The sequence below is a fragment of the Sabethes cyaneus genome, chromosome 1 (genome assembly GCF_943734655.1).
Source record: "Sabethes cyaneus chromosome 1, idSabCyanKW18_F2, whole genome shotgun sequence".
Classification (NCBI taxonomy): Eukaryota; Metazoa; Arthropoda; class Insecta; order Diptera; family Culicidae; genus Sabethes; species Sabethes cyaneus.
The window spans coordinates 92,369,633-92,395,164 of record NC_071353.1 but is presented as its reverse complement, the minus strand read 5'-3'; the positions used below and the strand labels follow the sequence as shown (position 1 = coordinate 92,395,164).

Genomic DNA, 25,532 nt, shown 5'->3' with positions numbered 1-25,532 from the left:
GAAAATTTCTGGAGGGAGCCTGCAGAATTCTGGAGGGGGCCTGGTACCCCAGGACCCCCCTCTAGCTAGGCCAATGTTCACAAGTGACCTAAAATTTGTTCCAAAACTTAGAAAAACTGCCGAAGTTACTGATATGCGTTTATTTGTGCTTGAATAAGAAAGAATAAACGCATAACAGTCACAGCCACAGCATGCCTTGATCCTTGCGTTGTCGGTGACTCGGCAGTACTTTCAAGACCACGTGTCGTTGTTGTTTTGATAATTCACGTGCTCGTTCAATTCAATTGTTCAAAATGTCCTTTTTGACTCAAATCTCTTCCTGGCCTTTTCTCCTTTTTATTGTAATTTGTTATTTTGAGTTTACAGTGCGGTCCCATAACGTGACCAATGTGATCCTGGACACTACATGTGACAACAAATGAACTATTTCAAACTAGTTTTGCAATTTCGAGTACCGACTTAGGGAAGTCACATGTTGCATTTTAGTTAAATTCAGAAACTGATCTCCGTAGAGGTATCTGGAACATTCACGGACATGTTTAGATGCGGCCAATGAGGTCTTGAACACTTTATACGACTACCAATAGTCTAGATTTGCAAATCCGTGTATTTATAGGTGTCACATGATGGGTTTGTTGTGGTTCAAGGTGCTTCTATGTTCAAGTCCCATGTATTCCGGAACTTTTTCCCACTATAACTTCGGAATCGTACATCCGATCCACATTTTCCTCAATAGTGTTCTTCTAGGCCATAAAATTTTCCGTTTGGGTGTTGCTGCAGTCGAATCGGTCCAGGCATTTCCAAAAAACAGATACTTATTGATATATTTTTACTATTGTGACTGTTATGCGTTTATTTGCAATATGGGACTGACATAGTTTGATATTTTTTTCAACATCTTGAGAACAAACATAACTTTTTGACGTAGGACTACGTCTTTGTTTACTATACTGGGACTGGGTAGCACTTTGTAAAAACGAAAAATAGAAGTGTAACGTTTGAATGAAATATTTCAAACGCTAATAGCTACTATACTATTGAACGAAACATAACAGTTAATATGTGGTTGGATAGATAAAATGTCCAGCAATTTTATAGTAACATATTAATAATAATTTTTTATACGCTAAATAGTGAAAATGTGTGTACAGTTTTAAGGTCGAATTTTCCCATACATTTCCCTTGTGATCGCCTAGATTCACAGGCACGGACGACAATTAGATACATCAAAGGATTGGGATCCAAATGATAACCTTTGAGACCACTTTGTAAGCCCCACCCCTTTTCCAATCCAATTGGCAACATCGATGGCTATTGACGGCAACACCGACCCCGAAGACAAGCGGAATCAGCGGGCAATGGCCAACGTGAATTCCACACGATGCACTTTACGTTACATTTTGCATTATCCCCATCTCAGGCATGCGAAATTGTTTGATAGCTTGCTCAATCAGTGTCGGACAATCATTTAAGCAGCAGCAGCCGATATGGTTTCCTCCACCACCTACACTAGCTTACAAGTAGCAGCGGCAGCAACATCGTGGCATTTTGGCAGCAACACCGGCAATTGGATGCAAATCCAAGGACATTTACGGCAATTAATGACAATTCGAGGCATACCCGATGGCATTTTGGCGGCAGTTTCAATTGAAGAATGGAAAATTTTTTCTACACTTTTTAAATGGTTAACGTTCCATTTTGCGTTATACCATGGTAAACATGAAAAATGCTTGCTCATTCAGCGTCGGATAATCATTTGAGCAGCAGCAGCAGTCGATCTGATTTCCCCCTACACCTACACTAGCTTACAAGTAGCAGCGGCAGTGCCAATGACTATAAAATAGCACACTTGGTTCGCCGTCTGCTCATTTATCGCACGATTGCACTGACGGACGGTCAGTATTTACCGTCGACGGCTATTGGTGGGGCAACACCAGTAATTGGCGGCAACGCCGCCGGCAAATGGAGGCAAAAACGATGGAATTTCGGCGGAAACACCGGCAATTGGAGACAAACCAAGGGCTTGGGATGGCAATTGGTGGCAAGACCAAGGACATTTCGCGGCAACACCGGTTGTTAGTGGTAACATTAATGGCAATTGGAGGCAAAGCCGATGGCATTTTGGCGGCAACTTCGATCGCAATTATCGTAAACCAACACTGATGGCAAACGGAAACTGAACGACTGACTGGCAGTAAATTCAGCAGCAGGCCATTGTGGTCTTAAACAGTTCTTATAAGAGCTATAGTAATTGAAGAATGGAAAGATTTTTCTACACTTTCTAAATGGTTAACGTTCCATTCGGATAATTATTTGAGCAGCAGCAGCAGCCGATCTGGTTTCTCCCACACCTACACTAGCTTACAAGTAGCAACGGCAGTGCCAGTGACTATAAAATAGCACACTAGGTTCGCCGTCTGCTCATTTATCGCACGATCGCACTGACGGATGGTCAGTATTTTGATAAAACTAATCCATTTCGACTTTACAGTGATTTGGTATTTCCTATCACTCCTGTATTAGCGGGCAACCATCATCCTAGAGTCTAAAGGACCGAATAGCGACATCCATCTATATATTGGCAACAGTAATTATAGTACTGATTTTTAAGAAGTGCTATCAGCTCAAACATAGTTCTTTTCAGGGCCACCAAACAATTTCAAACGGTTTTTTTTCAAAACCACCATTGATTCAATGAAGAATTAAATCAGAATATTTCGCTCTTCTTTTACAAATAAACACTCAAAGAATGATACTCACAGATACTCAAATATGCATATGCCATAAAAGCAGTTTGCATTAGTCTTTGATTTAATGATCAGACATAAAGTTATACTTCATCGATTAAAACATGTTATCAATGTAATAAGTATTGTATGACACAGTCCTACGTTACCCTTTCGTACAACCCTTAGGGCTGTATACCTTGTAGTTTTTGTTTGAAATTTTGAAAGAATAGTTAATTTAAAGATGATTCCCAGGTTTATCTCAAAAGTGGTGAAAAGTCAGATGGGACTGTTATGCATTTATGGGCAGTTAACTGTCCATAAATGGAAGACAGTCACATCTGCAAAACCGTGCAACTACGAAAAACGCTGTTGAAGCCACGACAATTTTTCTTTAATATTGAATCGATTTTGGAAACAAATCGTCCAAATCGTCATAAAATCACTTGAATGTACATAACAGAATATTTACTTTTACAAGCAATTTGTTCACAAGTGACCTAACATTTGTTCCAAAACTTAGAAAAACTGCCGAAGTTACTGATATGCGTTTATTTGTGCATGAATAAGCAAGAATAAACGCATAACAGTCACAGCATGCCTTGATCCTTGCGTTGTCGGTGACTCGGCAGTATTTTCAAGACCACGTGTCGTTGTTGTTTTGATAATTCACGTGCTCGTTCAATTCAATTGTTCAAAATGTCCTTTTTGACTCAAATCAGGGCATTTAGTCTTAGCAACTGGCCCTACACTTAGAGCTGTCAAAACAGCTCGAACGAGAAAGAAGAAGAAGACTCAAATCTCTTCCTGGACTTTTCTCCTTTTGTTGTATTTGTTCTATTTGTTTTATTGTAATTTATTATCTTTATGTTAGTTTATAGTGAGGTCGCATGATGGGGTTTGTTTGACTCAGAAGCTAGTCGCTTTCCTATGTGTCCGGAACACTTTCAGAACGTGTCCGAGTGTGACCAATGTGATCCTGGGCACTATATGTGACAACAAATGAACTATGTATTTCTAACTAGTTTTGCAATTTCGAGTAATGACTTAGAGATGTCACATGTTGTATTTTAGTTAAATTCAGCAACTGATCCCCATAGAGGTATCTGAAACATTCACGGACATGTTTAGATGTGGCAAATGACGTCTTGATCACTTTATACGACTACCAATAGTCTAGATTTGCAAAGCCGTGTATCTATAGGTGTCACATGATGGGTTTGATGTGATTCAAGGTGCTTCTATGTTCAAGTCCCGTATATTCCGGAACTTGTTCCCACTGTATCATACATCATACATACATACGGAATCATACATCCGATCCAGATTCTCCTCAATGGTGTTCTTCTACGCCATAAAATCTTCTGTTTGGTAGTTGTTGCAGTCGAATCGGTCCAGGCATTTCCAAAACACAGATGCTTATTGATATATTTTTACTACTGTCTACTGTGACTGTTATGCGTTTATTTATAATATGGGACTGACATAGTTTGATATTTTTCATCTATCTACATCTTGGGAAAACAAACATAACTTTTTTGTTTGAAATATTGAAAGAACAGTTAATTTAAAGATGATTCCCAGGTTTATCTCAAAAGTGGTGAAAAGTCAGATGGGACTGTTATGCATTTATGGGCAGTTAATACGTAGAAAATTTTCCGATCGAGCGACGCAAAAAGATTGGAAATTGATCTGAAACCCGCTAAGCTATTAGCGCTCAAAATCTTTCATTTTTTCGTGACGCCCGCATTTTTTGTTTTTAATTACCCGCTTTACCAGCTATCTTCCTGAAAGACGTAGTCCTACGCGATAATCTTTTAAATTTACGTCTTCTGACATGCACATAAATGGAACATCGCAAATCATTTATTTTATTTATTACGTTTGGCTTGATGTAAAAATATATATTTTAAAGCGGTTGAAGGTATTTAAGTTTTATTTAGTGGAAAAATACATCGGATTTCAGTTAACGTCAAATTTGAGATTCATTGTTTCATTTTGTTTAGTTAGTGTTGTAATTTTCTGATATTCTGCCACTAATTCCAGTTAAATAACGAAATGATTGATTTGTAGTTTGTGTTCGCTTTTTGCCTGTTACCTGTTGATTCATTGTTGGGCATGCGTCAAATTTTCCCTACAGGAACAGACATATTCACGTGTTTATAGTCTTCTCGTGTATGATACAATCATAATCTTCAGTCAGAGAAAAGATTTCTTCAGGTGTAGTCATGTTAGATATTTGTTCATATATGTTGGTTTCAAAAGAGTGTAGTAAACTTATAAACGTTAACAATAACAATAATCACATCAATGTACATTTTATTATTTCTTGATATGCTAGAAGGGCATTGGGATAAAAGAGTCCCATTTTATTATTAATTACAGTGTTCTTCGTCCGCAACAAATCTCATATCGAGTGGCTCACTAACGGTGATTGGATTGCTGTGAGAAATTGTTTCATGTTGCCCATAAATGAGTCCAGGTTTTACGAATTTAGTTCAGTTCCATCGTGAGACGACTCACGAAGAAAAAATAACAGTTGTGAGAGAAAAGTGTACGAGGAGAACATTTTTGTTATTGCGATCATATACTGACAAGAATTATCGTGTAAGTAAAGAATAAAGCACTTTTCAATTCACAGTTTACACGCATTTTGTATCTCCCACTAAATTGGAATTTGCACTTCCCAATACCCACCTGCTTTATTTTTATAATCCCATTTTTTCTCACTTGTCGACTAAAAGTTTAAAATCTCTTGCTAACTTTCCGATGTTTTAGTCTCAGAACAGTGATTGCACTAAGATAGTGTGTATATATTGATATACCGTAAATAGTCTACGCGTATCGTCCGGCTAAGAGATTCGCGCGTAAAAGCATAACCCATCTATACAATTTACCCTAAAGAAAATAAAAACTGCACATTAAATGTTAATGCGAATGATATTCAATGCAGATAGCGAATTCATTGACTCCATTTATTTATTTATTTATTTCGTCAACCTATGTAGACTAGTATAATATATACAATTTTCTCATATAAAAGTCTTATAATTAAATGAAGATTAAAAAGTGTACCTATTCTTTTGTATCGTTCGCTACGCGTTACGATTACGTGTTGACTGAAAGTAATGTTTAAGTCTATGCCGAGACATTGTAAAGTCAATGGTTTCGATTGATTGTATGAGGCCATCATACGATTTAATGGACCGAATTTTACATACTTTGTGCGATAATGACTTATGGCAAATAAATTTCGATTACGAAGTTGCCGACTAGGTGTATAAAAGTTCAGTTTTGATAAAAGTATTGCTGAGTCAATATGCTGCGAAACGATATCGTTTACAAATAAGACCATTGCATATTTACGACGCTCTTTTAATGATTGTATATTTATAAGCATGCAGCGTGCTTCGTATGATGGAAGAGGAAATGTTGTCCAACCTAATTTACGAAGGGCATATAAGAGAAATTGTTTTTGTACTGATTCTATTCTCTCTTCGTGCGTGATGGAAAAAGGTGACCATACAATGCTGCAGTATTCCAGTATATAGTTACTATATATATAGTTCGGCGGATAGAAAACCAGGCGAATTGGCATCCCTGATTTATGAAATTAAATTTGAAATTATGGTGAAATGTGCAGGTTTTTACGAAAAATAATCACTGGCGGGTGTTGAAAATGACTAGTTCTTTGAAAATAAAGTGTATTTTTTTACCATAACTCCTGCATTTTGGATTTTGAAAAGCTTTTGGCTCCGCTTTTGACGTTTATTTGGCTCCCGATTTTCTATCCGCCGAACTATATATATAGTAACTATATTCCAGTATTGACCTCACATAGGCAATGTATAATGTTTTGATTGTATTGCTTGTAAAAAATTGTAGCTAAAACGTTTAATGAAACCTAGCATGTTATTTGCCTTGTGTATTATTGCGTTATAATGGTCGATAAAATTTAGCTTGGAGTCTAAGATAATTCCTAAATCCCTAACTTTTTCACATTTTTCTACTGTTTGATTTCCTAATCTCATTGCGACTTCTGGTGTAGTTCTTTTTCTGGTAAATGTTATTAGATTGCATTTTTTACATTAAGTTCTAATAGGCTTTTTTAACACCATGTGTAGAATATGTGTATTTCATTCTGGAATACATTGATGTCTTCTTCATTTCTTACTTCCAAAAAGAGCTTCATGTCATCGGCATATATTAGCACTTTAAGTTTCTTGAGAATGAAGGAAATGTCGTTTACATACAAAATAAAAAGAAGACGTCCCAAATGAGAGCCTTGAGGGACCCCAGAAGTGACTTGAATTGGATTCGAGTTCTTTCCGTTAAATTTAATTATTTGTTGGCGATTAGATAATTTCAGGAGCCCTGGTTGAATTCCAATTTTTTGCAATTTGAAAAGCAGCATTGGTATGTCAATGCGATCAAATGCTTTGCTAAAGTCCGTATAAAGTGCTTCTACATGGTTTCCATTATCCATTGCATTCAATGAATAGTCAATAAATTCCAGTAAATTTGTCGTAGTCGAGCGTCCTTTGAAGAAACCGTGTTGCATTTCTGTAATTCTGCTTTTAATTTGCAGGAATAATTTTTCATTAATAATTGCTTCGAAAAGTTTTGGAATGCAAGAGATTATGGCAATACCACGATAATTACGTACGTCAGATTTCCGACCGGATTTAAAGATATTATTTTTGGAATTATTTTTGGAAAGATTCCGGATTCCAGTGATAAGTTAAAAAGCCAAAACAAAGAAGCTGTAAACTCCATTGCAAGATTTTTTATGAAAACTGGAGGGATTCCGTCGGGTCCAGGGCCTTTAGAGGCATCTAAATTTTTTAAGGCCTGCAAAATGTCCTGGACATGAAGTTGGTTGATACTTATATCCTCTGAAAATTCCGGAAAATGCAAAATAGTCGCGATCTTCTTCAGAAAATGTTGTATAGATTTCTTGAAAAAATTTTGCAAAGAGATTACAATTTTTTCCGAGTTATCCCCAACACTTTCATCAAGATGCATTATGGATGGAAAGTTGTCAGATTTTAGTTTGGTTTTCACGTAATTAAAGAAGTTTTTAGGACTGACTTTATTTCAAGTTCAATTTTTGAGTTGTACTCTTTTTTTTGTTTTTAATTCTATATTAGAGAGGTTTTCAGCCTGCGGCTGGTTCGCCTCTTCGTTGTACTCTTCAAATGCATTGCTGATTGCTAAATTAAGCTGGTTGCATATGTCCAAGTATATTGCTAAATTTTCACTATTGGCGTATTTTTTATAAATTTTATGGGCTTTTTGTTTGCGATTTTTGACGTAGGACTACGTCTTTGTTTACTATACTGGGACTGGGTAGCACTTTGTGAAAACGAAAATAGAAGTGTAACGTCTGAATGAAAGATTTCAAATGCTAATAACTACTAAACTACTGAACGAAACTGAACAATTTATATGTCGTTGGAAAGATAAAATTATCAGCAATTTATGAAGGGGGTAAGAGAGCAATTTTACGTAGGGGGTAAGTGGGGGGCTCCTATACAAATGAAATACATTTTCCTCATAACTTGAGAACTAATCAAGCAAAATAAACCAAATTTGGCATGTGCGGATTTTTGCAGGTAAGATTTTTTTCTTTGGCGTACTGGGACCCCTTCACCATCTAAGAGGGGGGGCTCCCATACAAATGAAATTCAAATTTCCTCATAACTCGAGAACTAATCAAGCAAATGGAACCAAATTTAGCATGTGGGGGTTTTAGAAGGCAGAAATTTTTTCTATGGAGTACTGAGACCCATCCGTCTTAACAGGGGGCTTCTATACAAATGAAACACAAATTTCCTCATAACTTTGACCTTAGGAATCAAAGTTAGCTGGGGAATTTTTTCTATGGTGAATTAGGACCTTTACCATCTTCAAGAAGAGGCGATGCTATACAAATGAAATACAATTTTCTCAGGAACTAATCAAGTAAACGGAACCTAATTTGGCATGTTGGTGTTTTTGGAGGCATGAATTTATTTTATGATGGTTTGAGACTTTTCACCCCTGTGGTGGGAGGATGATGACTCTCACACAAATAAAACAGAAATTTTTGCGTATGTGCCATATTTTCTGCTATGTAACAAGCGGTAAGCTGTGAAAGTAAACTAGTAAAACCTTCTCGAATCAAGAGACAGTGAATCGACGCCGCTAACCTGCGTGCCTGTTGCCGTCAACAGAGAAGGACATTCGAATGGCACGTCATAATTGCGATGAACGTGATTTGGCTTTTCTGTTATTTGTAACCAATGGCCCTTTTAAATGCCACAAGCGAGTTAAAGTAAGATTATTGGAGCATGTCAAGCTACGCATAATCATATTTAATACAATAATCTGTGATCTGGTCATTCATTACTATTTCAACTTTTATGATGCACACAAGTGATTTTTAAAAGAAATCTCTATGTCCCAATGGTTGCAGGCGTTGTATTTATGAACCCCCGTCCACGTATTTTCAAAGCCACCATTGCATTCAATGAAGAATTGAATCGGAATATTTTACTCTTCTCTTTCAAACATTCATTTAAACAATGGCACTCACAGAATCTTATAAATATACATATGCCAGAAATGCAGTTTACATTAGTCTTCGATCTAATGATCTAATATAGTCCTACGTCACCCTTTCGTACAACCCTTGGGGCTGTATCCCTTGTAGTTTTTAGATTCTTAATTTGGCTGTTATACCAGACTGGGCTTTTTGAATTTTTGTGACGTCTTCTTTTCTTTAACGGTATGTTCTGTATCATTATTTCTAACAAAATGTTATAAAATATGTCTACAGCAGTGTCGACATTTTCTTCATTCTTGAGAATATGTTGCCAATTAACACAGTTTAATCTACCTCTAATACTTTCATAGTTAGCTTTTTCGTATTCAAAAACTTCTTCATATTCGCAATCGTTGGGTCTTTAGTATTGGTGTGTAAATAAAGAATATTCAATTGCTGTGTGAAATGCCTTATTTTTCTAAACTTGGCTTAATGATTCAGTCACACAGAAATCTACGTAAATGTTTGTGAGCAAAAATTCGAGATAGCAATTTTGTTGGTTTTTAATTTTATTAATTTGGTTCAGACCCAAATTAGCAGTTTTGTCAAAAATGAACTGCAAGGTTTCATTTTCCCCAACGATTGGAAGTAAGATGCATTCATTTTCAGAGTCCGGAATGAAGTCTGCATGGCGTTGATTGAAATCTCCATAGATGTGAACTTTAACCTCAGGAGGCAGTTGTGATAAAATTTGTTCGGCAATTTGGAAAAATGCTTCGTAAGACGATTTATGAGCATGGTCTGGAGGAAAATACACGGAAGCAAATACATGTGTTTCACCTGCTATACGTGATTTCACCCAGATATGCTCAAATTCTTTAAATTTTGTTGTCATTATAATTTCAGAATTGAAATTAGACGACAAAGCTATGAGGATCCCGCCACCCGACTTCTTTTGAGACTCGAGAAAATTTCTGTCGTCTTTGAATACGTTAAAGGCACTTCCGAAAATTTCTTCACTTTGTACGCTTGCGTCCCAGCTTGTTTCAGTTGCCAGAATAATAGAAAAGAATGAACTTTGTAAATTTTTATAGATTTCCTTCATTTTTACTGGACTTTTCATGCGATTGAAATTTTGACAATAAATTAAAATTTCAGTCGCATCCTGTCTTAGTGAAGAAATTAATGGAAGTGGGTCTGGGTCGGTTGAAGAAATAATTAATTTAGTTACCTCTTTCTCATCAAAAGGAGTCGTTACTTCCAAAAATTCTGACTGGAAATTCGTACCGGATTGTTGAATCTTTCCCTTTCGCGTTGCAGATACTGAATTCGCTGGTTCTGGAGATGCCGCCGGTAAGATTCCAAGTCGTCAGATGCCGCCTGTTTCGGTACTCCAAGTTCCTCATGTACCTCTATAAAGATTTTCAGGAGATCCTGCGCTGCGACGGGTAGTCCTTCAGATGCTAAATTCATTTTTATGCTGGTGTTCGTCATACCTTCGTAGCATAACGCTAGTTCCTTGTCGTACATGTAAGCCAGGTAAAGGCGAACGAGATGCATAATTTTCGGATCTCGCAGCCGCGTCTTCAGGAACCGTCCGTCTCCGCCAGCTGATTGTTGCGTTAAGCTGACGATAGGTAGACGCATTGGGTCGAGTGTCCAGGTATGTGTTGGGTGCGCTTGCAAAGGTGGTGCAGTGCTATTTCCCGCTGGTGATGACTCAGTTTCAGTGTGTAATGGTGGTGGTCTGTGCGACAAGGGGTTTAGGGTTTCGCCCTTTTGAAAGTTAATGAACTTTTGTACTGAAAGGCCTGCAATTGGGTGGTCTGTGGTTGACGGTGGACCAGCAAATTGTAATTTCGCGGCGGCCAGTAACTGTTTATCCGAACCGCTCGTACGTATTTTTTCATTGATTTGTTGATTGTTTTTTTTTTTTTAATTCTATATTAGAGAGGTTTTCAGCCTGCGGCTGGTTCGCCTCTTTTGTTGATTGTTCTTATTATTGTTGTTTTGGTTGATGCGCTGTTGTTTCCTGCGTTTTTTATTTTGCTAATAATTTTGCGCCAGGGTTTCTGCCAGTTCTTCCTGTAGTGTCTTCGTTGGCGACGAAACAGCTGTTGCATTCGTTTGAACTGTAGAGACAAATTTTACTTCGTCCAGAATTTCTCGAAGAGTTGACTCGCAATTGATTTGAGGTGCGTCGGCTCTTTCAATCGAGAGAGCCATGTCTGTTGTTAGGCTTGATAGCCGTTCGTCCAAAAAAGTAGTTATTTTATTTGACATCATTAAGTTTGCTTCGTTGATGCCAGTTACAGTCGTGTGCGCTTGTGAGTCACACGACTTAATGTGCTGACCGATTACGCTGCACATATTTTTATTATTTGTGTTTATAACTGCCAGTGTATCTTTAACATCGCTAAGCAGTTGTTAGATATTATAGGTATACCTCGATATAAGACAGCCTCGTTATAAAACAACCTCGATATAAGACAATTCGATATAGGACAATTTTGTCTTATATCGAAACAAATCCCTTTGACATAGCTGATACCGATACCAGAGCTGATTTTCCATTCTGAAATCGGAGCCATGAAGATGTTCATTATTTCAAAATAACCCCAAAAATAGTAAAAAACTAATAGTTCAAACAATAATAAATAGTTCAAAAACCGTAAACACATAACACAGAGCAAAACTGGCGACCGCTAATGCAAATTTTTTTTTGAAAAAACCATGTTTCGATATAAGACAATTTCGATATAAGACAACTTTTAGAAATTATAAATTGTCTTATATCGAGGTATCCCTGTATTGAAAAGTTCTGATACTAAGCAGAATATTTTTAGGTCAGCAGCAACACGGTGGTTAGCGTTGGTGTGAGAGTTAATGGCTTCTATGAGTTGTGCTTGTTGGTGAAGTAGTTTCCTCACATCGGCTTCCTTGTGTAAAATCTCCTGACAATCAGCGCACATAGGGACTATGAACGCCGTGATAAAGTGCTCACGCTGCCGTTGCACTCCGATGCATGCTGCATGATATTTTTTGTTGCAGTACTCGCACGCCATAGGAATCGGTCGCCACAACTGCTACACGATTTTACGCCGCACTGCATGATTGATATTAAAAATTAAAAAACTTAAAACACTTAAAAGTGTTCACTATGTTACTATGTTATTGTTAAAAAAGCTTACACGACGGTTTAAGCGGTAAAATGAAATTTATTTAGAGCGCGCGCAGCAGCGATTTGAAAACACGACCGTCCGGTGTGACTGCCACTTGGCGAAAAAAACTTTTCTACTGAAATTCATTAGTTCTATTAAAACGCTCGAAAACTAAATCTAATTATTTTGAACACATTTCGTTTTTATAACAAACAGGTATTTTGGTTATTAATAATTTTTATTATCATAATTATACTAAATACAGCAATTAAATATAACAATGAGATAATATTAAAGAATGATATATAATATTTATAACAGTTTTATGAATTCCAATACACTGAGGCACATAAAAAACATTTATATCGCCATGAAAAACATTTATGGCCCCATTGAAAAAGTATGTACAAGAGCACATAATTTTCGATTATAGGATATGAAACGAAATTAAAATGACGAAATTAAAAGACTTTCTACTGTGACGATTGATATGGCGGCTAACTCAACCATGCAGCACTACCCAACAATAGGACTGGAAATTCTCGATGAGTTGAAGATACTATCTACAAATTTTGCAGTGGCTCATAAAAGAAATGTACATTGCCTACGCCGCCGGCTGAGGGCCCAAGTTTGTATGCCGAATTAAACGCGGGCGATGAAAATGAAAATATGGTTGACAATTCTGGATGGCGAGTTTTGGGCAACAAGAAGGTATGGAAAGCCTCGTGGCTTGAGTACGATCAAAAGAAATCACGTCGTCTAGAGAAAGAAAGAAGAGCTGAGCAAGCTAGAAGTAGAAGGAGGCGAAATCGAAGGAATCGTAACGTCGCTCACAATAATAACGTAAATAGCAACCGTAGGCAAAACAATTACAACAACAACCGCAGAAATATCAACAATAACAACAACAATCACCGCGGAAATAGTAATAATAACAACGTGAACTTCAGATCCAACAGTTATTACTCCAATAATAACCGTAACACAAATCGTAATAATCGTAGGCAAAACAATTACAACAGCAATCGCAGTAATATCAACAATAACAACAACAATCACCGCGGAAATAGTAATAATAACAACGTGAACTTCAGATCCAACAGTTATTACTCCAATAACAACCGTAACACAAATCGTAATAATCGTAACAACAACAGCAACCGTAATTTCAACTATACTAGGACTCAGAATCAAAATACCTGGCTTCCACCTGATAGAGTACTTCTTGCAGCAGCAAAAGATCAGTTTTCTAGGCCACCAGCTAATTATCATCCATCAATACAGTTTCAAAGAGGTGAAATTTTAAACCCGTATCCGGTAAATGGTAATCTACAACGATCTCTTCCGGCCCACACTTCCGACCTGATGGCTCCAGGGCATCCTCCAGGTGGATCATGTGACGCGTGTTCATGTCGACACACGTGTTTTCGGAGCACTCGACGCACTCCCTAGAGGAAGGTTTTGTATCATCTAGTTTATCTGAATCAATAATAGTAGGCCCAAATCTAAACACATCTTGTTCTTCTCCCAATTTAAATACCAGTTATGAAATGTTAATATATTGTCAAAATTTTAACCGCATGAGAATGGCCGCGCTTCTTAACGAACCAAATTAACGAAATCCAAAACAAAATTTTAAGTTCGTCTTATACTGTGATTCTAGCTAATGAAACCAGTTGGGATGAGAGTGTAATCAGTGAAGAGGTCTTTGGCAATAATTACAACGTTTATAGAGACGATCGAGATTATCAAATGTCAGAAAAAAAATCAGGTGGTGGAGTCTTAATAGCCGTCTCTACAAAACTTAACTCTGAAATAATCACTACAAGAAAATTTAAGGATTTTGAACACGTTTGGGCAAAAGTGCTAGTAGCTGGCGAAACTCATATATTTGTTTCGGTATATTTTCCTCCAAACAATGCCCGTAAAGATATTTATGATAAGTTTTTCTCTATTGCCGAAGAAATTATAGCTTGTTTACCGCCTGTAGTGAAAGTGCATATGTTTGGTGATTTTAATCAACGCAATGCTGACTTTATTCCGGACATGGAAAACGAAAGCATTTTGCTACCAGTGGTTGGAGAAAACGAAACGCTACATTTCATATTTGACAAAATCGCAAGTTTAGGGCTTAATCAAATCAATCACGTCAAAAACAAACAAAATTGTTACCTAGACTTTCTGTTGACAAACACTAGCGAAGATTTCTGTGTATGCGAATCACTTGCGCCTCTATGGAGAAATGAAACATTCCACACGGCAATCGAATATTCTGTATTTCTACATGGTAATGAGAGGCCGTTTGATTGTGAGTATGAGGAATTTTTTGACTATCAAGTAGCTAATTATGGTAGCATTAGAGATAAATTAAACGTTATTGATTGGCAAAATATTTTACTGAACGTCGAAAACGTCGAAAGTGCCGCCAAAACATTCTACAACCTATTGTTTAAAATAATTTTGGAAGAAGTACCAGTTAAAAAACGCAGACGCCAAGTTTTCACCAAAGATCCAGTATGGTTCAACAGGCAAATTAAAAACTTAAAAAATCGTAAGCAAAAGGCACACAAAATTTTCAAAGATCACGAAACTGCAGATAATTTGGAAAATTATTTAAATATATGCAAACAGCTTAATCTGGCTATAAATACCGCATTTAAGGAGTACAATGTTAAGACGGAATATGAAATTAAATCTTGCCCAAAAAATTTCTACAATTATGTGAGGACTAAATTAAAATCAGATAATTTCCCATCAAAAATGTGCCTTGACAGTAATGAGTGTACTGATTCAGCAGGTATATGCAACTTATTCGCTAACTTTTTTCAAGAAGTTTACACAACGTACCCAGAGGCAGAACTTGAATACTTTGATTACTTTCCTGAATTTCTTAATGACATCAGCGTTAATAAAATCAATGTGAACGATATCTCAAATGCATTAAATCATTTAGATATAGCGAAAGGATCGGGACCCGATGGAATTCCTCCAGTTTTTTTGAAAACTTTAGCTACAGAACTAACTGCTCCATTATATTGGCTTTTCAATATGTCATTGGTGTCCGGAGTTTTTCCACTAGTATGGAAAAAATCTTTTCTGGTGCCTATTTTCAAGACTGGTAAAAAAGCGGACATCCGCAACTATCGTGGTATAGCACTTATATCTTGCATCCCGAAACTTTTTGAGGCAATAGTAAATGTTAAAATGTTTGACCAAATTAAAAATAGAATAACACCTGCGCAGCATGGTTTTTATAAAGGCCGCTCGGCTACTACAAATCTACTCGAATTCATTAGTTATTCTCTAGATGCAATGGATAACGGTAACCACGTTGAAGCCTTGTACACTGATTTTAGTAAAGCATTTGATCGCGTTGACATACCTTTGCTTCTTTATAAATTGCAAAAGACGGGAATCCAACCCAAACTCCTCAAGTGGCTTGAATCATATTTGACCAACCGAGAACTAATTGTAAGGTTCAGAGGAAAACAATCAATCCCTATTAATGCCAAGTCAGGTGTCCCTCAAGGCTCTCATTTAGGACCTCTACTCTTTATTTTGTTTGTTAACGACTTATCCTTCATCCTTAAGAAGCTCAAAGTATTGATTTACGCCGATGACATGAAACTTTTTATAGAAATAAAAAATGCTGAAGATATGAAAACTTTTAAAAATGAGATATTGCTATTCCACACATTTACTGCAACTAAATGTCCAAAAATGTAATCTAATCTCTTAGTAGAAAACGTAACCAACCTGATGTGTCAATTTCCTTAGGCGACATCCATTTAGTACGTCACGCAAATTTTGACCAAAATCAACCCCCCCTTCCCCCCTTGTCACATTTCGTCACACATTCGGTGACCCCCCTGAGAAAGTACGTCACGTCTCGACAACCCCCCCCCCCCTCCTTCACAACAAAAAAATTAAATATTCATTTCAACCTTTTTATTTAAAGCTATCAAATGAAATTCAGCAAATAAAAAAAGGAAAATTTTCGAGCTTATAAGTCATCGCTTCACGGATTTTGAAGATGATCAGAAGTCGCTGATGTGACGTCGATTAATGTTTCGCGCATATCCACGTCCTTTACATCCATCCACTCAAATTCGTCTGATCTAGTTGAAAAAATCAGAACTTCCTGCTGACGTCTTGCAGCAACACGCGTTGGAAGAACTTTTCTGACGGATTTTGTCATTTTGTGTATTCATTCAATCGTGCAATCATTCAACACTACCTTAGATGCGAAATTTAGCCCGCAATTAGCATAAACTCTATTCTTCAGAGAGCTTTTGAGTGAGGGGCAGTATAAATTATACCGAAAACCCTTAAAAGCAACCGTGGAACTTCGGTATGAGTTTATGTTAATCGATTGAGTTCAGCACGAATATCAAGGGAAAACTTTGCCATGGGTCTCTGGTAGCACCCCGTAGCCCCTCAGTAGTTTGTGCGACTGCTATTTGCGGTTGGATAAATCTTTTAGGCAGGACGGTACTCAAGCAGCTCATGAGCGGTGTACTGCATATTCCGTAAAGCCGTAATGGAGAGTTCATACTACATAGAAGAATAAATGAGTCCTGTTCACACATATATGTTGAAAAAAAGTTTTCATTCGAAAAATTTAACTATTTGTTTTAAAATCCATCAGAACGTTAATTTTATAGAAGCCTTCAATAGTAGTATCTTGAAATGAAGGCTAAATTATAATTTCCCAAATAAATTTTCCATTTGATTTTTTTTTTTCATGTGACGTCTCATAACTTCATACCCCCCCTCCCCCCTATGTCACAAATCGTCACGAGTAGGTCTACCCCCCCTCCCCCCTATAAGCGTGACGTACTTTATGGATGCCCCCTTAGGTGACCAGAATGTGAAAAAGTGCGATAGAGTTAGAGATTTAGGGGTTATCCTTGACTCAAAGCTAACGTTCATTGATCATTATAATACAATTATAAACAGAGCTAATAACATGTTGGGCTTTATTAAACGTTTTTGCTATAACTTTCAGGACCCATACACTATTAAAACATTATACGTTACATATGTTAGATCAATATTAGAATATTGCAGTATAGTATGGTCTCCATTTACAATCACACATGAACAAAGAATAGAGTCAGTACAAAAACAATTTTTATTATATGCACTGCGTAGGATAGGTTGGACTCAATTCCCGTTACCGTCTTATAAAGATAGATGCATGCTTATTGATATTCAAACATTAAAGGAACGGCGAGAATTTGCAATGGCATCTTTTATTAATAATATCGTCTTGCATAAAATCGATTCAACTGAAATCTTATCAAAATTAAACTTTTATGTGCCAACAAGACATTTGAGACAACGACAAATATTTGCAATTAACAATTATAGAACGAACTATGCAAAATTTGGACCTATTAATCAAATGATGGCAGTTTACAATATACATTGCAACAATATTGACTTCACAATGTCCAAAATAAAATTTAAGCAATACTTTGGTAGTTTACTCCGCAGTAATAATTCCTAACATTAATTTAATAAACTAGATCGTAAGATAATATTAAGTGTTTCTCAAAATGGCCTACAATATTGATTGGCGACAATAAATAAAATAAAATAAAAAAATAAAATTTAATTTTTGCAGCAGTTCACACATAAATATAACTTCTAAGTCATATACCTTTTGAAGGGCTGCCTCATAATAAATAAGAAATTTGTTTTGATATTTATATTTGAACATATAAAAATAATGTTTTAAGTAACATAAAAAGTACACAGAGGATAATCTCACAAACTTGTTTTAAACATTAATTACAAACAATAATTATTGCTGTTTCAAATTACATTTTTGTGACGCCAAATTATTATTTCAGTTTATTACGAAATCGTCTCAATGTTGTAATCAATGTTTAATGTCTATATTATCCCAAATAAAGATTTTGCTTGTAACTACCCAAAATCTTGTTAATTTTAATTAACAGTTTGCTTATTTCAAATTCAAACATTAACTTTATTTCGAAATGTTTCCATTAACCCCTAAAGATGCCTTGAAACAAACTCTCATTTATGTTTATTTTAAAACTTTGTGATGCTTGTGCTCACTGCGACCCAATATTATGTTTAAAATAAACTAAAGTGTTGGTTAGAAACAATAGATTGCAGTTGTGCGTTGGCTCTACTCTGTCAACACTCATAACGTACTGTTAATTTATATTCAATTATTTCGCTCTTTTTCCCACAAGCGCGCTTCAATGTGCATCATCGTATCGTTATGTAACAAAGTGCCACAAAGAGGACATTGTTATTTTTCGTATTATTTTAAAACTCCTTTTGATTACATGTAACTCAAAGCTAACAAGGAAACATCACTATCGGTCACAGGCTTAGAGCTTAACCATATACACCATAGTGTAGTCCTGTCGATCTAGAAATTCACTGCACCGTTGTAGGTGTTGCCTATGGAACTTTTTTGAGAAAACTTAACTAAAAATTTTTATGGGCATTTGACATAATGGAGGCTGGTAAATGGTTGGGTAACGCGTAAAACAGACCCCATTGTGGTCCCTAGCCTCTTATCTAGCAACTCCTACCCCTACCTCCACGTGGTACCAGCTAGAATACGAGCAACCTTAGCGAAGATCGGGTAACCAACCCCGGTGGAAACTAAGGTCGTATACCAACAGGGGAGGAGGCACAGTGTGTCTCGACACTGCAAGATGGCAGCCCCATCACGAGACTCGGTAGCGTAAGCCCTAGTACGGCTACCTATCTAAACAACAAAAAATTTACAACAAGAGTCAAGAAATATCTTCTCAGAATATTCGGCATGGACCAAGGCGACGAAATAAGGACATGGAATGGAGACTTGGTACCTGGAACTGCAGATCGCTAAATTTCGTTGGTGGCCGCAGGGTGCTGCTCGATCAGCTAGAACCCCGAAAGTTTGGCATCGTGGCACTGCAGGAGATCTGTCGCAAGGGCGAGAAGGTGTGGAGGATCCGTGGCCCGATTTTTCCAGAGTTGTGGAGCTACCAACGAGCTGGGAACGGGCTTAGTATTGTTGGGCAAAATGCAGGATCGCGTAATGGATTGGAAAGCGATCAACGAGAGGATGTGCGTGTTGAGGATAAAAGGCCGTTTCTTTAACTACACCATCATAAACGTGCATTGCCCACATGAAGGTAGACCCGACGACGAGAAGGAAGGGTTCTATGCGCAGCTGGAGGCAACGTACGACAGCTGCTCACCACGGGACATCAAGATTGTCATCGGGGATATGAACGTCCAAATCGGCAGGGAAGCAATGTATAGACCGGTGATCGGGCCCCATAGCCTGCACACCGACACGAACGATAACGGCCAGCGATGCATCAGTTTTGCGGCTTCCCGAGGCTTGGTGATCAAAAGCACCTTCTTTCCTCACAAAGATATCCACAAGGCCACCTGGAGATCACCTGACCAACGAACCTCAAACCGAATCGACCATATTCTGATTGAGGGCCGGTTTTTCTCGAACATCACCAACGTACGCTCCCTACAGAGTGCGGATATTGACTCGGACCACTACCTAGTAGCAGTACATGGGCGCTCAAAACTATCGACGGTTTATACCTCGCGACAAAGTCGCCCTCCTCGGCTAAACATTCGGCAACTAGACAACCCGCGAACTGCCGAAAACTACGTGCGCGTACTGGATGAAGCTCTCCCTTCTTCTGTGGAGCTAGATGCTTCGACCCTCGAAAACGGATGGAGTAGGATACGCTCGGCCGTCAACAAGGCCGCAACCGCGGTGCTAGGTGTGGAAACCTCGAGTGCACGAAATGATTGGTTTGACGGGGAATGCCAAGAAGCGGTAGAGAGGAAAAAAAGAGCTTGGGAAAACTATCTGAGCATATCCACGAGAGAGAATTTGGCCAAGTATCGACGAGCGAGGAATGAGTTGACCACGATCCTGAGAAGGAAAAAGCGCCAGAAGGAGGGAAGAGATCGTGAGGAGCTTGAACAACTATGCCGGGCTAATGATACTTGCAAGTTTTACGAGTAGGTGAACCAAACTCGCAAGGCCCGCACACCAAATCCTGACATGTGTAGGGACGAGGGAGGGGATCTTATCACAAACGAGCGCGAGGTGGTCGACAGGTGGAAGCAGTTCTTCGATGAACACCTCAACGGCGATATAGCAGCAGGAGACGCAATGGAAGTTAACCTCGGAGTATCTACAAACGACAACAGCGTGCCGGCTGCTGAAGAATAATAGAGCCGCCGGGAAGGAACGACTCCCGGCAGAACTCTTCAAAAATGGCCAAGAACCGCTAGTAACGGCACTTCACTGGCTAATTTCAAGGATTTGGGAAGAAGAGAAACTACCGGAGAAGTGGATGGAAGGCGTAGTCTGTCCCATCTACAAAAAGGGAGACCGGCTAGACTGCTGTAACTACCGCGGCATTACGCTGGTCAACGCCGCCTACAAGATGCTCTCCCAGATGATGCGTCGTCTATCCCCAATAGCAAGAGAATTCGTAGGGCAGTATCAGGCGGGCTTTATGGGGGCCCGTGGTACTACGGATCAAATTTTTACTCTCCGACAAATCCTTCAGAAATGTCGGGAGTACAACGTGCCCACGCATCATATTTTCGTGGATTTCAGAGCAGCATACGATACCGTTGAACGCGAACAGCTATGGCAGATAATGCACGAGTACGCACAAACTGACGCGGCTGATCAAAGCTACTCTGAAACGAGTGATGTGCTACGTGCGCGTTTCGGGGACAAGCCCTTTCGAATCGCGCAGAGGGTTACGGCAAGGGGATGGACTGTCCTATATGCTATTGAATATCGCTATTGAAGGTGTAATCCGGCGAGCGGGCATTGAAACGAGGGGAACGATCTTCAGTAAGAGTAGCTAACTCCTAGCCTTTGCAGATGACCTCGACATCATTACTAGAAACCGTGGGACGGCGGAGGTAATCTACGACAGACTAAAAACGGAGGCTAGGAGGATAGGGTTGCAAATTAATGCGTTGAAACCCAAATATATGCTAGGAAGAGGCTCCCGAGATAGTAACGTTTGCCTCCCACGCACAGTGACTATTGACGGCGATGAACTGGAAGTGGTTGATGAGTTCGTATATTTGGGATCTCTGGTCATTGCCGACAATAATACGAGTAAGGAGATCCAACGACGCATTCAAGCTGGAAATCGAGCCTACTTTTCCCTTCGCAAGACGTTTCGATCAAGGAGCATACGCCGCCGCACAAAGCTAACGATGTACAAAACACTAACCAGACCAGTAGTCCTCTACGGACTTGAGACAGTAACTTTACTTACGGAAGACATACGTGCACTTGCCGTTTTCGAACGAAAGGTGTTGCGGACTATTTTTGGCGGAGTACAGACGGAAAGCGGAGAGTGGCGGAGACGTATGAACCACGAGCTACAGGCACTGTTTAGAGAGATTCCCATCGTACACCTGGCGAAAGTTGGGAGACTACGGTGGACCGGCCGCGTCGCAAGGATGCCGGACGACTGTGTAGTGAAATCAGTTCTCTTCAAGAACCCCACTGGCACCAGAAATCGAGGGGCTTAACGTGCTAGATGGCTCGACCAGGTTGAAGCCGACGTGCGTGTGTCGAGACGCGCAACGAATTGGCGATGAGTAGCCCAGGACCGAGTACAATGGAGAGGAATTCTTGATACGGCAAGAGCCACCCCGGCTCTCGGCTGAATAAGTAAGTAAGTAACATAATGGAGGCGCATGGTACATTGTGAATATCCGGAACGTTTAAGTAACAGTTCAAAAAGAAAATGGTATGGTTTGGAACAGGATGATTTGGTTACGCAACAAACATTTCTCAAATCCTTTTTTGTCCTTTTTTATGGGCATTTGACATAATGGAGGCGCATGGTACATTGTGAATATCCGGAACGTTTAAGTAACAGTTCAAAAAGAAAATGATATGGTTTGGAACAGGATGACTTGGTTACGCAACAAGCATTTCTAAAATCCTTTTTTGTCCACCTGGAAGTGTTATTAAGCTTTTCTCATACTGATAATACGTTAATTGCGGTTCAAGTTATTCGTTTACGATACAGGACGGTATTTTCTCTCTCTATTTAACTAAATACGGTAGCAATATTGAGCCAAACGTTCAGAGATGTTTACGGTAGTTTTGCTGCTGGATAACCGAAAAAGGCATTCTTCTTTGCCTTTTCTTTGTTACGTATCATGTTGAATAAAACAGCGATTGGAAATTTGCAAATATACTCCAGCAAATCTTGTTTGATGGGCAGTGAAATTGCCAAGCAATGGATGAAGTAGGTTGCTAGGCGTTGGGAACAACATTTCGATACATTGAATGATCAACAAGAAGTTGTTGAATGGTCAACAAGAAGGAGCGCTCAACAGAAATAGGACAACGACTGAAGATGATGGACGAGCTGTGGATCCACTAACCTTGGACGAGGTTATAAAAGCAGCGAGATAGCTGAAAAATGGTAAAGCAGCTGGGAAGGATGACATCCCTGCTGAACTTTTGAAAGTCGGGAGCGAACTTTTGAAAGAACGGGCGCAGTCCATCAGGTTATACTAAAAGGTATAGACTAAATGACTAAAAGGAGGAAATTCCTACGGACTGGTTAGAAGGTTCATGTTCCCTATTTACAAAAAAAGCCATTGATTCGAATGCAACAATCACCGAGGCATTAATTTCCTCAATCATGCATACAAACTTCTCTCCCGTATCCTGTTTCTCAGACTGATGCCATTGCAGGATATCTTTGTTGGCAAATACCTGTGCGGTATTCGAGAGAGACGGTCCTAGACGGACCAAATGTTCACCTTGCGAAAAATCCACGATAAATTTTGCGAATTCAACTTGCAGACTCACCATTTGTTTATAGACTTTAAGGCGACGTGCAGTTCAGTTAGACGCAATGAACTGTGGCAAATTATGCTCTAACATGGTTTTCCAACATAACTGATAAGGCTGAAACGTTCTATTGTTAATGGTTCCAATCCAGCATTAGGATAGCGGGTAAAACATCGGACTCATTTGTGACATTAGATGGTTTGAAGCAAGATGACGGGCTATCGAATTTGCTTTTAAACATTGTATTGGAAGGTGCTATTCGAAGAGCAGGCATGTAGAGAATCGGTACCATCTTCACGAAATCTCATATGCTCCTAGCGTTTGCGGACGACATCGGTATCATCGGTGTTAACCGTAGAGCTGTGGAAACAGCGAATACGCGTCGTGAAGTGGAAACTCCGCGAATGAGGCTTTTCATAAATTCTTCTAAAACAAAGTATATGTTGGCCCGTGGGTGTTGGAACTGCGGTGGTGATAGTAGGAGATACTTTTGAAGTGGTTGACGAATTTGTTTACCTTGGTACGTTAATGGCAACAGGGCCTTTTACGGATTACGTAGCCAGCTGAAGTCCCGTAGCCTGCAACTCCGTACGAAACTCGCGCCTTATAAGACGCTAATTCTCCCGGTGGTACTCTACGGCCACAAACCGTTAAAATTGAAAGAAAGCGGCCGACGAGCTCTTGTCGTTTTTGCTCATTTTCGCGATCACTTCTTGGCGGCATATCAGACAAAACAGGTGCCACATTCTCGGATGGAGCATGAATCATGAAATCTACCAACAAGGCTGCTGATTTCTCCTGTGAATCAAAAATCGCTGCGCGTATCATTCGCACCGTGCTAACCTTTTACATATACACTCGCTTGCCTCATCGGTGACGAACTTATGTACATAGGGAACGAAACAAGTGATTTTTATTCTATCCCTCTTCTGCATTGTCTTTCCATTCAGCGATTTGTTTTCTTTAACAAATAAGCGTCCAACATTCGGCAATGATTCGCTTCAGTATAGATGTGATCCTAATTGACTCACAGGCGAAGCGAAGCAACGTGATGAGAAGCGATGCGATTGCGAGGCGATCATTTATGCGGTCGCTTCATATAGATTGTTCTGTTGGCTAGCGCTGACGGTAACGTGTCTATTATTTGCAGAGTGACTAAATTGTTCAATAAGTTTGTCGTGTATATTAAAAGGACTACGTCTTCTGGCCTTTACATATGAGCAGAGGTGGGCACCGCTAACCGAAATTTCAGCTTCGCTACCAGCTAACCCGCTAAATCAAAACGTTAGCTAGTTAGATAAGTAAATAGTATAAGCTAGTAAATATTCTCGGATACAGGATACACATTTTTATGTATCTAAAAGTTGTATTGTAAAGAAATATGTAGCAAGATCTTTATGAAATAATATTTAGTCCTTTCAGTAAATTTAAAATAGTCGGTTATACTAATTTACTTTTGTTTTCGTAGTCTACGACTATAGTACGTTTTGATAATGTTCGCGCTTATTTTATGTTCCCTGCTGTTCCTTATTTTGCATTTAAAATTCAACCTGACCTTGCGCTTTTCTGTGCAATTCCGTGAAAAAATTTGCAGGCATTCTCGAAAAATGTTTAAAGACCATTTTCACTTACCACATTAGCACATAACAAAAGGGTAAAAAATATTTCCATGCGACAAAACAGTTTTCTAGATTTTTCATTCGTACATTCGTTTCATTTGAGTTTTCCATCGCTATGTAAGTTTTTGTGATAGCTTTCCAAATAACATTTTCACTGGACTGCTTAAAAAAAGTTATTTACATTTTATTGAGTTTACAGTTGGGCATAACCCCGCCGATGGGCAACTGTTTATCCCAAACCGGTCGGTAAAAAGGAAAATACTTTTATGTTTTTTAAGAACGAAGTGTGTTCTGTCCCATGTTAATAGTTAGATTTTCATTAAAAATATTTGTTTTATTATATGCTTAGTTCCTGAAATTTCAAATTCCTGCATTTTCAAAATAGTAGGGTAAGCGTATCAGTAGTGGCACATTTAGTAATAAAATTTCAAGTTTTTAGTAAATATACAATGAAATCCAATGAGCCTTCCGCTGCCATAGAAAGTTTTGTGAAAAACTATTTTGCAGATAATAATCTTCCTTGGTTATTAAGAAAACTTTATTCATTGATACCTGGTCCAACACTTATGAATTTATATATTAAGGCCATTACAAATATTTAAAACAGTTTTTGTCGTTCCGATGTTGGATCACTAAAGGGGGGGG

At 38.6% G+C, this 25,532-nt stretch overlaps 1 protein-coding gene across 1 annotated transcript; it reads left to right on the top strand.

Annotated features, from left to right (window-relative positions):
• The first annotated feature begins 13,082 nt into the window (after nucleotides 1-13,082).
• On the top strand, nucleotides 13,083-13,865 carry LOC128745948 (dr1-associated corepressor homolog). Its single transcript, XM_053843006.1, has one exon. The coding sequence runs from the start codon at nucleotides 13,083-13,085 to the stop codon at nucleotides 13,863-13,865; it is 783 nt and encodes a 260-aa protein (XP_053698981.1).
• The last annotated feature ends 11,667 nt before the right edge of the window (nucleotides 13,866-25,532 follow it).

Coding starts and splice junctions, on each gene's coding strand:
- LOC128745948 (XM_053843006.1), top strand. CDS start 13,083: ATGGTTGACAATTCTGGATGGCGAGTTTTGGGCAACAAGAAGGTATGG.